This window comes from Cheilinus undulatus, linkage group 5 (assembly GCF_018320785.1).
Source record: "Cheilinus undulatus linkage group 5, ASM1832078v1, whole genome shotgun sequence".
NCBI classification, from domain to species: Eukaryota; Metazoa; Chordata; class Actinopteri; order Labriformes; family Labridae; genus Cheilinus; species Cheilinus undulatus.
Window position 1 is genome coordinate 45730222 of NC_054869.1, and position 15954 is coordinate 45746175.

Consider the following 15954-nt stretch of genomic DNA (forward strand, 5'->3'; position numbering starts at 1 on the left):
CTTAATGATGAAGTAGTACAAAATAGCACCCTGGCTCTGAGCTGAAACTAGAGAGGAGTTAAGAGGTCGGGTAATGAGGCGGTGTTGTCTCCCTACTGACTAAGCCAGCGATCGCCCTGTAACAGATTATTTACAAATTCACAAACATGTTAATGATGCTGTAAAATTAAGATCAAACTCATTCAACGTGCTTGACAAATTTACACAAAAGGTATGCCATCTCCAGTCTCAAGATTGGGCTGTTTGTGCCATCTGTCAGAGAGAGGTATTCTTATAATTTTGTTTCTTCTAGAATATTTTTATGTAACCCGGCATGTCACATGGGCTGTTTCATATATATCCATTTTATGGAATATATTGAAATTTATCCCATACAAAGCATCTGGGGAAGGGCAGGACTTAAACATTTGTAAGGAGATTGGACAAACTTTCTGTCTGTCACATTCAAAATGAGCCAATCAGAGTGACAATAAGAAATGAGGTAGTGCATGAGGTAGTAACCAGAGTTTGGGAGACAGACGTGTCACAGGTTATGAACAGTGTTGTTGGCCGGTTGGTACAAATACAAAAACATCCTCTCTGCAAAGTAAACCTTTCAGTATGGGTCTGTTCTCTTGTTAATACACAAATGTTGCCCAGTTCTTATTCTAAAGCTACATCTGAGCTAATTGCTACACCGGTGGCTGCCTATATACCGTTCTACAGTACCACTAATCCCTGTCCGCATCTATGGCAAACTCATGCTGAAGCAGCAGATTCTGAGGAGAAAATCATAATGAAAAGCTTTGCTCTTTATTTAATAAATAAATGTGGTCTAGCTCTGACACAACTGCTAGATACATCTGTAACAAATGCTACACTGGCTGCAGCCATTGCTATCAGCTTCCAGTGCAACCAAAACCCACCTGTAGCTCGTTCTCTTGAAATGATGCTGATTGGTCGGGTCTGTTTTAAACTGGAGCTTTGCAAAATGGATTTACCTGATGAAAGACCTGAAGTGTGGTCAACCTATCAGCTTTCAAGGTTAGTTTGAATGCTTGTCCTTATTACTCCCGCCAAGGAGGTTATGTGATCGGGTGGGTTTGTTAGTTTGTTAGCAACATAACTCAAAAAGTTGTGGACGGATTTTGATGAAATTTTCAGGAAATGTCAGAAATGGCATAAGAAAGAACTGATTAGATTTTGGGACTGATCCGGATCACCATCTGGATTCAGGATTTTTTTTAAGGATTCTGTACTATTGGGAGATAGGGCTAATGGTGGAGGTCTGCGCTGTTACCACTTTACACCAGGAGATGGCGAACATGAGCAACTTCAATCCCAGCAGCATTTTGGGTGTGTTTCTATTCAAAGTTTTGGAGTTTATAGAGTTTGAAAGACACACGCCTGGTCAAGGAGACGAGTCGGAGCGTAACAGAGAGAATACTCAAAATGCTGGGAGGAATAGAGGAATATTCACCCTCTGCCATGACTTCCAGTCATCCAGTGAGACCATGGGTGAGACTGTCAGTGCATCTGTTGGCACCAGCTGGCAATGCTTCTGCCATGACAGTCCACCCATAGCGAAGTCAATGTTTTGCCTCACCGCGTGTCCACCCCTCTGAAGAGGGAGTAATTGGTGAATGCCGTGTCAGAGGGGGAACATGGGGACGGATCCAGGAAATTGTTAAAGGATTTGTCACTATTGGGAGGTAGGGCTAATGGGGGAGGTCTGCACTCTCTGAGTGTTTTTCTAGTTTATAAAAGCCATCATTTTTATGTCTAACTCACTTACCTCAGTATCTTGGCTCTAATAACTGTTAAACAGGGCATGTTTTGTTTTTAAACCTTATAAAATCCCATCTTCCCCATTTGCTGCCATTTTTTCTGATGAGTGTTTTCACCCAGAAAGAGACTGGCCAGCATCATTTGGGCATTATCTGAATGGATTGCACATATCAATTAGAGGGCTAACAAAGTTTTGACTTCTTATAGTTGTAACAGATGTGGCTTGTCGTTATGTCAAACATTATTGGAACTGCTGCTGGAAGCTGCCGTTCTGTTGCTGTATCTCAGTAGTGTTTTGTGCTGCTTACCTCTGATGGGCAATAATTATTTTCTGCCACTGACCGCACATTCAGTCGCCTAAGCTCCTCCAGTTTGTCCTCCAGTTGGTGTGTTCAGAGTTCCAATCAATCCCTTAATTCCTACTACCCTTGACCTTAACATTTTTTATTTTGACTGAGAGTTTCCTGGCAGATGAGTTTAAATACTTAACATGCATTTAAGACATCCTTGAAGACTGAATTTAGTAAAATAAATAAAAGAATATATTTCATGTAAACAAGCATTGCATTCTCACTCGGAATATTTAAATAATACCTGAAAAATACCTGTATGAAGGAGGTCTGGGTGAAGATGACTAGCTGTCACACCATAATGATGCAGTCAGATGAAGCTCAAACTTAATATCAGCTTTGCTCAGATTTTTTTGTGTCTATTTATTGGGGAAAAAAGGGCTTTTTTGGTTATATCACATCCATGTTGTATGCGCAAATTTATGTAAAACATGAAGAGCCTTACATTAACATGAAAGAAACTGTGAGTTAGACCAGGGTTTCTCAACTGGTGGGTCAGGACCCAATGGTTGCTGGCAGAGCAGTTTTCAGTGGGAATCCTTATTGGACATGCATCGATACCTTTTATTTTACTCTGTTTTACTGGGAAATCGGGTAAATTTTAGTGTTTGATCAATATTTCAACTAATTTATCTCCTCTTGCAATCAGTGGCTACTTTTCCCATGACATTGAAGTCATTTCACAAGTTCTCTGAAAGATTAGCAGAAATGTACACATATTGATGGGGAAAGTAGGCATAAAACTTGTCAGTTTTGTCCATTTTTTTTTTATTAGGTGTTTTGCTCCAATCATGCTCCAAACGACAACACTCAATGAACTAAACATGCATTGTTGAAAATGGTTTGGAAACTTGGGTCGCGATCTGTCATAAGACAGACGGGTGGGTCCTGAGGCGGGTCCAGTTCAGAACCACTGACTTAGACAACAACAGAGTGTATTTCATTGGTTAAAACTTGTTTTAATATGGCAGACAATGTCACCAGACCTTGGCTAAAATCACCCGTATTTGTATTTTTTTTTTAACCATGATGTTGGAAGAAGTTGGACAGTATCCTTAAAATGTAGGTCAGACCTAAAACTTCAGTCCTTAAAAAACATTTTAATGTGAAAAGATGAGCCAAGAAACAAACTTCGGCTGACATAGGCTTCTTGGCCAAGCCTTAAACTCCATGTTAAACTTTACTGCTGACATATCGGTAGAAAATATCAGCAGAAATTAAATATCTGCTGATATCACCATCATGCTGATAATACTGTGCATGTTTATCTTCCAGTATTTCCACATTAAAATGCAGGTGTTTATACAGTATTTATTTGTAACGGTTTAAAAAGAGTTATTGAACAATGTTGTAGATCTTTGCATTTTTCCCTCAGTTCTTGTAGGCTCATAATGCATGGGATCAGGGATACACAGTAACACTGCTTTGATGTTGGTCATTGAGCCTGTTGGTTAGATGTAGAACAGCAGAGAGGGTGTGGTGTGTTTGGGACCTTATCTGCTCCCTGCAGCTCTGTGTGCATGTCTGTGTGTGAGTGCTTGTGCTGGAGTTGAGTACGCTTCATTCAGGGTGGGGCCGCCTCCTTTCAGAAGCTCTTCTCCTTACGGTAACTCTTTCTCCAATTACTGAGCAGTATCACAAGCTAACTTCCTGTCTAGTTGTGAAGCAGCTGTCTGCATATGAGCTCTTACTGCTAATGCTCCATTTGCTTTAGCTCTGCGTTTCCACCATCCAGAGCCCTGAGGGATACAGCATCCTTAATGTGAGGGTAGGTTATTTTGTCTTAATGCTGCCGTTTGAAAATAGACAGATATCCCGGCTTAACGTGCAGACCAATATACGGTTTATTTTTATACCTGCAAGAAGAAACCCAGCTTTCTCTTAATGCAGCATACAAAAGGATTTGCATGGAGTTGATTACAACATAAGTGAGCGTATTGATTGAACTGACATTTGTTATTTAACATTTGATCCAGCATCTATGCTGGTTCTCTTCATAGCCTGTGCTTGGTTTGTAACTCTACATCTCTCAGCTTTAGTAACTCTTAGAAACAGGCTTACAAAGATCAGAAACATACTGTATTTTTAAATCTCACAGGACTAAAACTATTAGCTCTCACTTTTCATCTTTGCATTTTATTTGACCCTTCCTGAATTCACCTTACTGTCTGCCCTCTTGATTTCACAGCCATCATTTCAAATCTTGGATGGGGTGAGGAACATAATATAAGGAGAATGCTAGGTTCTGCTTTTGCCCTGTAATGTATTTTATATTATCACTCAGTTTGTTGGCAAAGATGAAGCATCCGAGACTCACCCTGATAGTGAAGCTCCTGATGCAAGAAATAATCAGTCCTGTTATGATGACTTATGGTACAGTGTGATGGACTTTCGGACGAACTCTGTTTTTAAGCATCTTTTTTGCTACATACAGTGCTTAAGAAATTTATTAGACCACCTGTCATATTTGTCTCAAAGACCATCCAACATCATGAAGTGCTTTAATGCGGACTCTTGCATTTTCAGTCAGCTCTCCACGTTTCTCTCAGGAATGAGGGATTTCAAACTGAATTCATTCATTCAACCACTAAAAGTAATTTTTCTGGTCAGGAATGCAAGTAAATAACTATAATTTGACATATTAATCAAGAAATATTAATGTGCTTTACTATTTTTTCATTTTTTTGTGAATCAGTAAATTTGAAAATTCATGAATAACAATAATAATTCTATTTTAGCATTAAAAATATCATTTGGGTTAAAGAGCTTCTACATATGGTATATTAACCATTGCAGAAACATAGAAAATGATTCTGGTAATTACCAATGCTGTTAATTTAGGGCAGCTGTGGCATAAACCTTACTTTGGTTAGGGTTAGGGTGGTCTAATAAATTTGTTAAGCACTGTATCTTAAATGGTATTTGTTGTATCTTTTTAATGATTCATCATACTGGTGTACTCATCCACCATATTGAAGTGGGAATGACCTGCCAGGAAGTTTAAGAAGCCAAAGTCTGACTAAGGGCTGTCTTCAACTCAAACCTGGTCTTTCTATCCTTTTATTAATTTAATTGATGCTGTATAGTTTCTGTGGTAAATTAGGAGGTTAAAAAGGCTTTGTAGTGTGGTAAGCTAAGCTAAGCTAAGCTAACAAACTGCTAGCCTTAGCTTCATAATCATTTACAAAGACCTGAGTATGTAGGGCAGCCAACAGTTCTTTAAAGTAAGCAATCATTCCTTATTTGACATCTAAAGTGCTTGTCCTATTGAACTGATAAGGAACACCTTTTGTTCCTTATTTTAAACTTAGTTAAAAATCATTGTCTTTAAAGCTTTTATTCCCATGACATCATCACAGCTACTGCTGTCTCTTTGCTTAGGTCGGCCAATGAGAAGCATCAAGTTTCCACTGTGCCTGTTCTCATTGGCCAATGAAAAATGTTTTTATGGTTGTTGCCCATAGAGCTAATAATACCATAGAAGCACTTTGAACTTGAGTGTAAGGACAGTAGCCTATATATTTAGCCTCTATGTTACATGTTACAAGTGTTTTTACAGATTGAATAAAACTCTGTAAATACCAATGCTGTCCATCAGGTAACAATACCTCCCCCTGTTCCTTATTTTTATTTCAGGGAGCTGGAAACCCTGTGAGTAAGTTATTAATCTCCTCATGTAATCCTTAAAAATAAAACCAAGGACAGGGGTCCTGCCAAAAGTTAATTTTCTTTCAATTAAACTCTATTATTTGATTATAAGGAGGCTAAATTAGGAGTGAAAAAGAGAATATTGCACAACTTTATAGAAGCTTTTGTATGGTGTAGGGTTAAAGTGGTAGGCCCAAACCAGGATACCCTGCTGTTAAAGTCCAGACATTAAAGGGGTATTTCAGTTTTTTTTCTAAATTATAGATATTTAGAAATATTGGGTACCTAGAAGTAGTACAGGCATTAGCCTCCAGTGATTTCAGTGAATTTTAAGCATTGCTCCTTCAAGAGGGACTTGATGGTTGTACCGGCCAGGTAGCTAGGCTATACAGTGTAACTGTTAGGTACAGTTTCTCCACAGAATTAAGTGAGTTTTTTTTTTTTTTGGTAACAATTGCCTCCAAAACAATGTTGACTCAAACATATGCACTATTGAAATTATTGAAGCATTCTATTTTAGCATCCCAGGGAGAAACTGTACCCATCTGTTACGCTGTATAGCCTAGCTTCCTGGCCTGTACAACCAGGAAATCCTTCTTAAAGAAGTCAGTTTTACCATAACTGAACCACATTTCTTAATTACAACGAGCTAAGAGCCACCCTGAAAGCTTCTCACAGCTTTGCATGTCTCCTTGTCGGCTTTGGCATTAAATTAATCCAGCACAAGTCACACCGTTCACAAACCACCAGGCTGCAGAGCTCAGGTTAGTGCTGGGGCTGAGCATGTCTGCTACCTCATTTTGTCTTGTTGCTCTGATTGGCCCGTATTGCATTGGGCAGACGCAATTTTCGTCCAGTCACCTTTAAAAATTTTTTGAGAAGTCCTGCCCTTCCCAAACACTTTGCATGGGAGGTTTCAGATAAATTTGAAATATATCCATGTAATGGAAATATGAAACAGCCTATCTGGTGTGTCAGGTTGGGTTGTTCTGATTCATATACAAGTATGGGAAATACATCCAATACTGCTTAAAATGCAGGTATTGGTGTTGGCGAGTACACGAGTTTATGCACAATAACATTTGGTTTAACTTTATATTTTGATTCATTTAGCCATTCTAAATGTAAGCGCTATAAACCAGAATCAATTCTTCTGCTGTTTCAGAGCAGCTAAGTAGAACCTAAGGACCCACTGCAGCAGCAAAGAATGGTGGCTGCATGACAGTTTTTCTCTGAATGTGATAGTTAAAATGCCCTCCAGTCCAGCGCTGTCGTACATGAAAAGAAATGACACAGTTTATCAAATGTTAAATAACTTTTGAACCATAAATCGTTGCCTCTTACTTGTTTTTCCTCTTGAAGCTAGCTGTTGTGCCTTTCCTTTGATGCTACTGATGCCTTTGACTCCATTGTGGCAGCATTTTCAGCGTGCCTGGAACTCATGTGACTTTTCAGGACTTTAAAGAGGGGGTATTATACTTTTCCAATTTTTAAAACATAAATATAAAGTCACAATGTAGGGTGACATTCTGATCATGCCTAGTCAGCAACCTTGCTATCTTACAACCATACTATCAATGCACAGAGACTTGTATATAATAGAAAAATACCTAACAAGAGCTTGTGCATACTTAAATCATATTTTTCAAATCATTTTTCAGTTTATTATTTTGTATTTAATGTTTAATTCCTGTACACTGAGACCAAAGCTAACCAGAGTCAAATTCATTGTTGCGTAAGCACACTTGGCCGATATATTGGAGCCTGATTCATATGTCATGCACAAAAAGTGCCCAGCAAATCAATTTTTCAGCAAATCAGTTCATGACAAGCAGTTACAAAGTTGCCTGTTATTCCAGCTCGATATTAAACAGAATATTCTGCCTTTTCTCCCAGACTTTGCAGCAAAAATCTGCTATAACAGTGAATACGTTTTTCAAAGTCATCCATTCAAAAAAAGTCAGCAGTGACATTTTTTCTAAAAGTAGCACCTCTTGGCACGCCAGTAGTCGAGTGGTTAAGGCGCATGCCATATACACAGGCGACCCGGGTTCGAATCCAGCCCGTGGCACTATTTCCTGCATGTCTCTCCCCGCTCTCTCCCCTGTTTCCAACTCTATCCCCTGTCCTATACTATCAAAAAGGCCAAAAATAAATCTTTAAAAAAAAAAAAAAGTAGCACCTCTTAAGTCATCAAAAATTGGACAGTAAAACTGAAAACAATTTTCATTCTCAGTCACCAAATCATCAGTATATACTTATTAGGGCTGAGAAAAGATGAACATTTTTAACTGTGATTGATCTCAGAATATCCATAGTTAAATGCAATTTGTCACACCCCTTTTGTCATGTTTTGATATTCCACTATTTTGCAATAAAAAAAACATTATATGCCATTTTGGTTTGGTCTTCTCCTGTTTGAATACAGATGACTGTTATAGGTAGAACAATGATTATGACATGAACTTAACCCTGGATAAATGAAATAAAAGAACAGTAAAAAGGCAAATGTTTGATAACACATGGTGTAGAGGACTTCTGATTTGTCCACATACTGTAAGTAAAATGAGACATTAAGAAGCAGAGGCTATTACATCATTGGGCTGCATGGAGATGCTGCTGAAGTGTGCCAAAACAGGACAATGAAGCATGAAATTAATGCAGCCTTTTATAGGGCTATATCCCACCCAAACTTATTCTGAAGCTTTGACTTTGTGTGCTACTACTCTTTGGACGGTATTCATCAGCAGTACATTTAAAAAGCTATGATAGTACTGCTTGCATTTTGATGTTTCAGTTTATTCTCCTGTAATTTGCCTCTGAGGTGGCTCTTTCATGCACATCACTGCAGTCATCCTAAACTATAAGCAGGAGAGCATCAGCAGCAAGAAGTTGCATTAAATTACTGAAATGAAACTACTTAAAAAGAATAAAAACACTAAAAGGAAGTTATAGGAAGTTTGAATTGTATCATGAGATAACTCGGCAACCTCTCTCTCTCTCTCTTGCACACACTTGTAGCGGGATCATGCATGAGTAAAAGCTTTGGTGGCTATGAATGTAGCTGGACGGCCTGCCTGAGTATTGTCAGTGTGTGGTTAAATCTGCATTCATGCAGCTTTTGTCGGTGCATTTAAACTGTCATCATGCTTTCATGTGCCATAGACAGTGCATTTCTGCAGAAATGTTCATGTCTGCAGGTGCCTACAGTATAATTAACATTTTAAGCTCCACTGATGCTGATATTATGCTCATGATCTTATGCATCTAAAAAATGCAAAATAGCTTTAAAGTTTGGCTGCGGCAGGATTGTTGGCTGATAGAGGTGGAGAAATAGATTGGTCTAAAACTTAAACTTACACCCTGAGTCACCTTATCCCAAGAAGAGGAAGACAAGTAGGAAAAGATCAGTATAGAAACCTGAATGAATGAGTATGAAACAATCTTTCTGCTTTTATTTGTTTTTGCTTTATTTCATCAGTGTCGTCACTTTAATTTTATTGCAATACTATAAAACACCATCAATGTAGCATTCCTAATACAGACACTCTTTCTTTACAGCTCTCCCCACCAATCATTGGTTCTAAGTCCCAAAATAGTTCAAGATGAGCAAGTCCCCGACCCCCAAGAGCACCCCGGTGCAGCGCAGCCCCAGTGATGGGGTCCCTGAGGGCCTCCAGTCACCTCAGCACTCCACGCCAGGCTCTGGACCCCAGCACAAGAAGCGGATCTCCAGCCTCCTGCAAAGTCCGGTGAGTTGCCTTTTAGTCTCAGAGTGAATGATTTATGCTCTTTCTGTTTCAGTCTCTGGATATCCTTCCCTGTAGATTCAGTTATCGCCTCACATCACTATTTATCTGTTCTCAAATGACACTCGACAGCCTGGGCACTAATCAGTGCAGAGCCCACTCTGAGTGCAGGACTCTGAGTTTCTCTGCAGATGGGAGGTTATCAGTGAGGCTTCAACATGCTGGGGTTGTTAGTGACATCACATAAATTGGGAAGAATGTGGAGAGATACTGTCAATGAGTTTCTTAATCAGTGCATGAGTTTAAAGCCCCTCTGACACTGCTTACACTGTGTGGTATGAGGGTACATGTATGTGCATGTGATAATCCAGAAGTATCTATGTTTGTGTTTCTGCACAGTCATTCAGGGAGGAGCTGGATGTGCTGATCCAGGAGCAGATGAAGAAGGGTGGCAGCTCATCCAACCTCTGGGCACTGAGACAGCTGGCTGATTTTATGGCCTCACATGGCTCTCCAGCAGCCCTGCCTGTCACTCCCTCTAGTATGTACACAAACCAAGTTTTACTGCTAGACTTCACTGTTTCTGAACATTTATTTAGTAGAATCATAAAGCATCGGCACGAGCAGGGGTGGAAAGACTACAAAACAATTTTACTCAAGTAAGAGTACAGTTACTTTGGTTGAAATTACTTAAGTAGAAATAAAATAACTGGGCATTAATTATACTCAAGTACAAGTAAAAGTAGGGCTGTTGAAAGATTAAAAATTTTAATCCCAATTAATCTCAGGATTTCTGTAGTTAACTGCAATTAATCAATCCTTTAATCACATTTAAATAAGAAACTATTTTTATGCCTTTTTGGATTTTTTCTACTATCTTATTAAGGAAAACTGACTTGAGGTTGTCAGCATGATGAGAAGTCGGGATCACATTTTTAGTGTGACCGGTCTGTCAGCCAAGACGGGGCAAGGTTTTTTGTGCATAGTCCAATATCACCAAAAAAATCATGTAGTCTTATCTGGCTTTAAGACAAACAAATGTCCAGTTTCGTGTCGATGACAAAAAAGCTTGAACCTTCTTGTTTTGACCCTCTTGTTTTTGGGTGCTTAGAGGGGGGCCCCATGTGCGCAGGTGGCCTGGGTTCAAGTCTGGCCTGCAGTAGGGGTGTAACAGTTCACAGAGATCATGGTTCGGTTTCATACCTCGGTTTTGGGGTCATAGTTTGGTAGGGGTTTGGTTCATTGATAACAAATTAAAAAGTTCCAGATTTATAATTCTAGATGTCCCTTACCTATTTTTTTCTAAAATTTTTATTAGTATTATTATTATGGTTATGGTTATTATTATTATTGTTATTTACCTTTTACTAACATTAGTGCAGCTAATGCTTTTGTTACATGTTTGAAATATACATTTGAATCCATAAATCCCTTGCTCCATCTAGTGTTATTTAGAGCTATCAGTAATAGTTGGTGCAGCCTGTGATATATTAAACATGAGACAAAAAGTGGAAAACAAAAAAACATGCAAAATGAAATCAACACAGAAAACAATCTAATATCTCCTGATTTAAAAAAATAAAAGTGAACACAACATAAAATGCAAATTAAAATGCGTGCTTTTAGAGCAATTTATCATATTAATGATTTATAAAGTGCGCTTTCACTTTATGATTAAATACAATGATTTATAAACTGTGCTGGTGTAGTAGTTACCCTTAGCCTGCAGCTCCTTTCTTATGTCTCAGCCCCACCACCCTATCCCAACTCTTTCCACTGTCCTCCTCTCAAAATAAAGGCATAAAGAACTCAGACATATATCTTATTTTGATTATATCTTATTTACTTCCCCTAATATATACTTAACGATAAGTAAAACAATGGATTTGAAAATCTTCTTTGAAAAGGTAAAAGTGCGCAAAAAAGCTACTCAGCTACACTTATGTAAGTAAACATTAAATTAGATACTCAACTAAAGGATAACTACTACTACAGGGCTAGTTTGATTACTCTTTTTACAGGGGGAGCTTATATATAAGCACATTAAAACACTGACTGTTCAGCAGGTTTGCTCAATAGAAACAATAAAAATTTGAGAAATAGTTTGTCTGAATGTCCAAAAATGATGTAGCTGCTGATGGAAAGTAGATTTTTTGATTCCACGTGACTAACAATAATAGTAAACTTAGGAGCCGCTTGGTTTCTGTCTTGTAGCTCCATAGCGAAGCACAGATGTAGTATGAGAATTAATTATTGACCGTAGAGCAATATGTCCTTGTGTTTGACCTCGGGTTAAAGAAGGATGCTGATGGAGGGACCACAATGACTTAAAGCCCCCTCTTCAGATCTGATGACCTAAAGGGGCCAGGTCTGGTTGTGGACTGTGAGCAGATCACATGTGGATCCAGATGAAGCATTGAGAGCCTCCTGGATGACTGAGAGGATTCTGGAAGGGATTTTGTATTTTAAGGCGAACCATTGGAGTGTTGATGTATTTAAGTTTTCTGCCTGCTGCTTTTTAAATGAGGATAACCCAGCATAGAGAGTATTATAGTAGTCTAATCTGCTTGAAATACACGTCTGGATTAATTTTACTCTACATCTTTTATGAATGGCTGTAGTGTACCCAAAATGACTGGCTTTAGGTTGTTTGCAAATGTATTATCAATTTATGCATTTTTTTTTTATAAATGCTTAAAGCTGCAGAAAAAGAAACCTGTTGTTAAAGAGTGACATATTTTTCACCAGGGCTGCACATTTAATCAGGAGGCATCTTTTTTGCAGTAAGAGCATTTGCAGGAACCACACCACAAAAGTCTGAACTCGTCGCTCTAAATAGAAATATATGGCATTGAAAGAAGAAATTATTTCTCACTCAGTGTGAGCACATCTTACCTTTATGGAGGCCCAGGTAGAATGGCCATGCTTTAACACCACTTTGATGAAGATGGATGACACTTAAGCTCAGTATCAGCTTCTCTCAGATGAATTTTGTTGTTAAGAAAGCTGCTTTTTGGCTTTGAGAGAGCCCATGATAGACATAAGGTACAGCAGATAGACATAAAAATTGACTTTAACCAACAAATAACTATGTATCAATTTTCTGACATAATGCAGGTCTTCTATCCCCCCGAAAACACAACATTTTATCTGATTGCATTTTCTATATGTATCACAGAGAGAAAATGTATTGCAATGTGAGTTTTTATCAGTATGGTATATTTTGTAAAAAAAAAAACAAAAAAAACCTAACCCCCTCTCCTACTTACATTTTCCCACTGACGGTCATCCCACTGTCTCTGAGTCTTTCTGGTTATTTCTCTCTCTCCCACAGACATGATGATGGTGACGCCCATCAATGACCTACACGGATGGGAGCCTGGCACCATGGTGAAGGGGGAGAGATTGATGCGCTGCAAGCTGGCAAGCACCCATCGCCTGTTTGACCTCTTTGGCTGGGTGCAGATCAGCCACACATGTCTGACGGTAGGTCTCACTCCCTTATTTAATAGTGCTTCTCTCTGAATCCTTCAATTATTCTAATTCAACTGAACTGACAACAGCAGCGATAGGAGCAAAGAATAGTTTGATTGGCAGATTATCTTTAGAGCCATTCATGATATCAGCGCTCATCAACAAAGGAATGAATTTATCTCTGTGCTCGTATCATCTGTCCTAACTACCATCCCTCCTCCTCTGTGACAGCTGCGTGTGAGCAAAGAGCAGGAACACTTCCTGGTGCTTCCAGACGGACTGTCTTACAGTGAAGTGACTGGATCCAGTCTGGTGAGTGAGACACATCACAGGACAAGCGTTTTTATTAGGATTGTGTTATATAACTGATCAGTAATCCAACAATCATTGGTCTGATGTCAAATTGTTTTTGTGATAACAGTATGAGGTATTCTGGTATTACTAATGCTGACAATGAGTCTGTGTATTTAACCTTGTATTTTTTTTAGTTGCTTTTCTATCCAGTCGAATCTGAGGAGAAAATAATTCAGCTAAAACTTGCTTTTCAGTTGAACTGCAGATATACTAAAAACACTGATGTTCTAGATAGGTCCACAAGCAAATCAGTAGTGATTGAATTTTAAAGAACACAATAAAATACTGTGGATGTCTTATTGGGAGGCAACTGCTCTAACCTTGCAAGGCAGATGGATTTGCCAAGCTCCATGTCTGTCATTAGGTAGATCCTTCTTGCAAAGCTCCAATTTACAAAATTTGTGCCAGACTGGAAAATGGTTTGGAAATAACATCATTTAAGGAGAATGAGGCAGTAGCTATGAGTGGAGTGTAGTTGTACTGTGAGCCAATGGCTATGGCGGCCACCAGTGTAGCACTCAGCTCAGATAATGTTAATATAGCAGCAGTTTTATTGGAACTGAACCACATTTCTTAATTAAAACAAGATTAAAGAGCCACATTGAAAGCTTATCATGATAGAATAGATGTTTTCGCTCCTCTCTCCACCTGCTTTGGCATGGGTTTGCCATTATTGCAGGTGGAGTTAAGCTGTACAATAAGCCGGTGCAGTCAAGGGCTGCTACCACCATCACTATTAGCTTTGGTTTAGCTGTAGAAAAGTAGCAGTTTAATCAGACCTTGACTACATTTCTTTATTAAAACAAGATCAGAGAGCCACAATGAAAGCTTCCCTTATCAGAGAAGATGTTTTTGCAGATCTCCAGATAGGTTTCAGCATGAATTTTAACCACCAAGAAGGGCACCATCAGGCAACTAGGAGGACTGGCAGTACCCAGGCCATGGTTTGGATGCCTTTGCATATTACCAGGGGCACGAGGATAGAATTTGTAGAAAAAATAACAAAGTCTACACCTTTTGGGCATGGTAAGGGGTAAATGTAAGTAGTAAGCACTGCCTAGGGTGTAGTGTTGGTAACTTTTCTGACACCTCCTGCTTAAAACCCAAAAAGTCAGAAGGATCATGGTCATGCTGTGGATATTCCAAGAAGGGTGGGGTTCACCAGGGGTGAAAAGGCCTGAACAAAAGAGATGCTGTTTAAACTTGACCTTGGCTCCCGAGCAACACTTGTATGTGTCAACATATTTGCAGAAAACTTATGACCTTATATGTCCTAAAAACATGCAGAAGAAAGCCAATGCATCTTCTTGAGTACCAACTAGGCTGCAAATGCATAAGCAAGACACAAAAGTCAACAGAAGAAAACTGGCTGAGGCCTGGTTTGCAGGTTTTTTCATTTAAAGTTACTGCAGATGCATACATAGATCATACATGTTAAAGAAAAACAACAAAACAGACACAAGCTTAGTAAAGCAACACACCACTTGGGCACTGGAACCACTGAACACACCACCTTCACATGTAGGCAGTAGTGGCATTATAAAACAAGGTCAAGCACGACTGCTTTAAGTTATTCATGTTGTGTTGAAAGCTGCAGAAAAGGCAGCGGTTTCTGGTTGTTGGTTTTGATTTGGGTCAATTATTGGAAGAATTGTGATAAATATGTTAGTGCTTTTCATGTCTGATATGACCCCAAAATACTAAGAAAACAAAGCATGCTGGTGTCTGGATAATTGTTTCCATTTATGTGAGAACTTAAAAACAACCAAAGATTAAAGACAGGGTCAGCTGCATTTTGACAGTTCAATTTCTGAGGCTTCTAAAATACAAGTGTAAAAGCTTCGCAATGAATTGGGAAAGCTTATTCATGTAAATACACCAAACCTGTTACTGTGGGCTAAGAGGAACATTCAGATGGTGGTGTTTGTTTTCCAGGTAAAGGTGAACATCCTGGGTGAGGTGGTGGAGAAAGGCAGCACCAACCTCAGTGTGGACACAGAGAAGTTCAGCCTTCACTCGGCCATCTACTCGGCCCGGCCTGATGTTCGCTGCCTGCTTCACCTCCACACACCGGCCACGGCTGCGGTGAGTCAGGAGAACAGGAAGAAGTTGGCGTTAGCTGGTCAAATACAGATGCATGTGCAAGAATGAGGATTTCAGTATAACCTTTATTATAAAACCATCCAAGCTATATATCTAAGTAAGACATTTTTAGCATAACTGATGGTGAAGTGTCTGAATCTAAATGCATCATATTTGATCTGCATGGATTTGCTTTGATGATTTTTTTTTTCTCTCAAACATTCTGCAAATGAGACTCTTGCATGACCTTTGCAACCATGACTGACTCCCTCCAGGTTTCAGCGATGAAGTGCGGCCTCCTGCCTCTCTCCCATGAGGCTCTGCTGGTCGGTGATGTGGCTTATTATGACTACAATGGAGCCATGGAGGCAGAGGAGGACAGAGTGGAGCTGCAGAAGAGCCTTGGGCCAACCTGTAAGGTGAGCAGACTGCAGAGGAACAAAAGATGCTATATCTGAAACATAGATATCATCGCCTGAGTCAGCGGTTGCTGCTCCTGCACCTCCCTTGTGAATTCTTTCAGCTTTATG

General features: G+C 39.3%; 1 protein-coding gene across 11 annotated transcripts in view; it reads left to right on the forward strand.

Annotated features, from left to right (window-relative positions):
* add2 (adducin 2 (beta)) overlaps window positions 1–15954 on the forward strand; it is a 38347-nt gene that overhangs the window by 8429 nt on the left and 13964 nt on the right. For 6 of the 11 annotated variants that reach the window (XR_005991907.1, XR_005991908.1, XM_041787798.1 and 3 more), the window contains exons 2-7: window positions 9327–9517; window positions 9914–10055; window positions 12849–13000; window positions 13220–13300; window positions 15278–15427; window positions 15700–15843. Coding sequence is in view for 9 of the 11 variants with exons in the window: in XM_041787798.1 (XP_041643732.1) it covers window positions 9371–9517; window positions 9914–10055; window positions 12849–13000; window positions 13220–13300; window positions 15278–15427; window positions 15700–15843 (816 nt within the window). In the remaining 2 variants the exon portion in view is untranslated. Of the gene's footprint in view, window positions 1–3659; window positions 3724–3753; window positions 3886–4305; window positions 4330–6885; window positions 7236–9326; window positions 9518–9913; window positions 10056–12848; window positions 13001–13219; window positions 13301–15277; window positions 15428–15699; window positions 15844–15954 lie in introns of those variants that run through there. The other 5 variants (XM_041787793.1, XM_041787795.1, XM_041787792.1 and 2 more) reach the window with 5 other exon arrangements.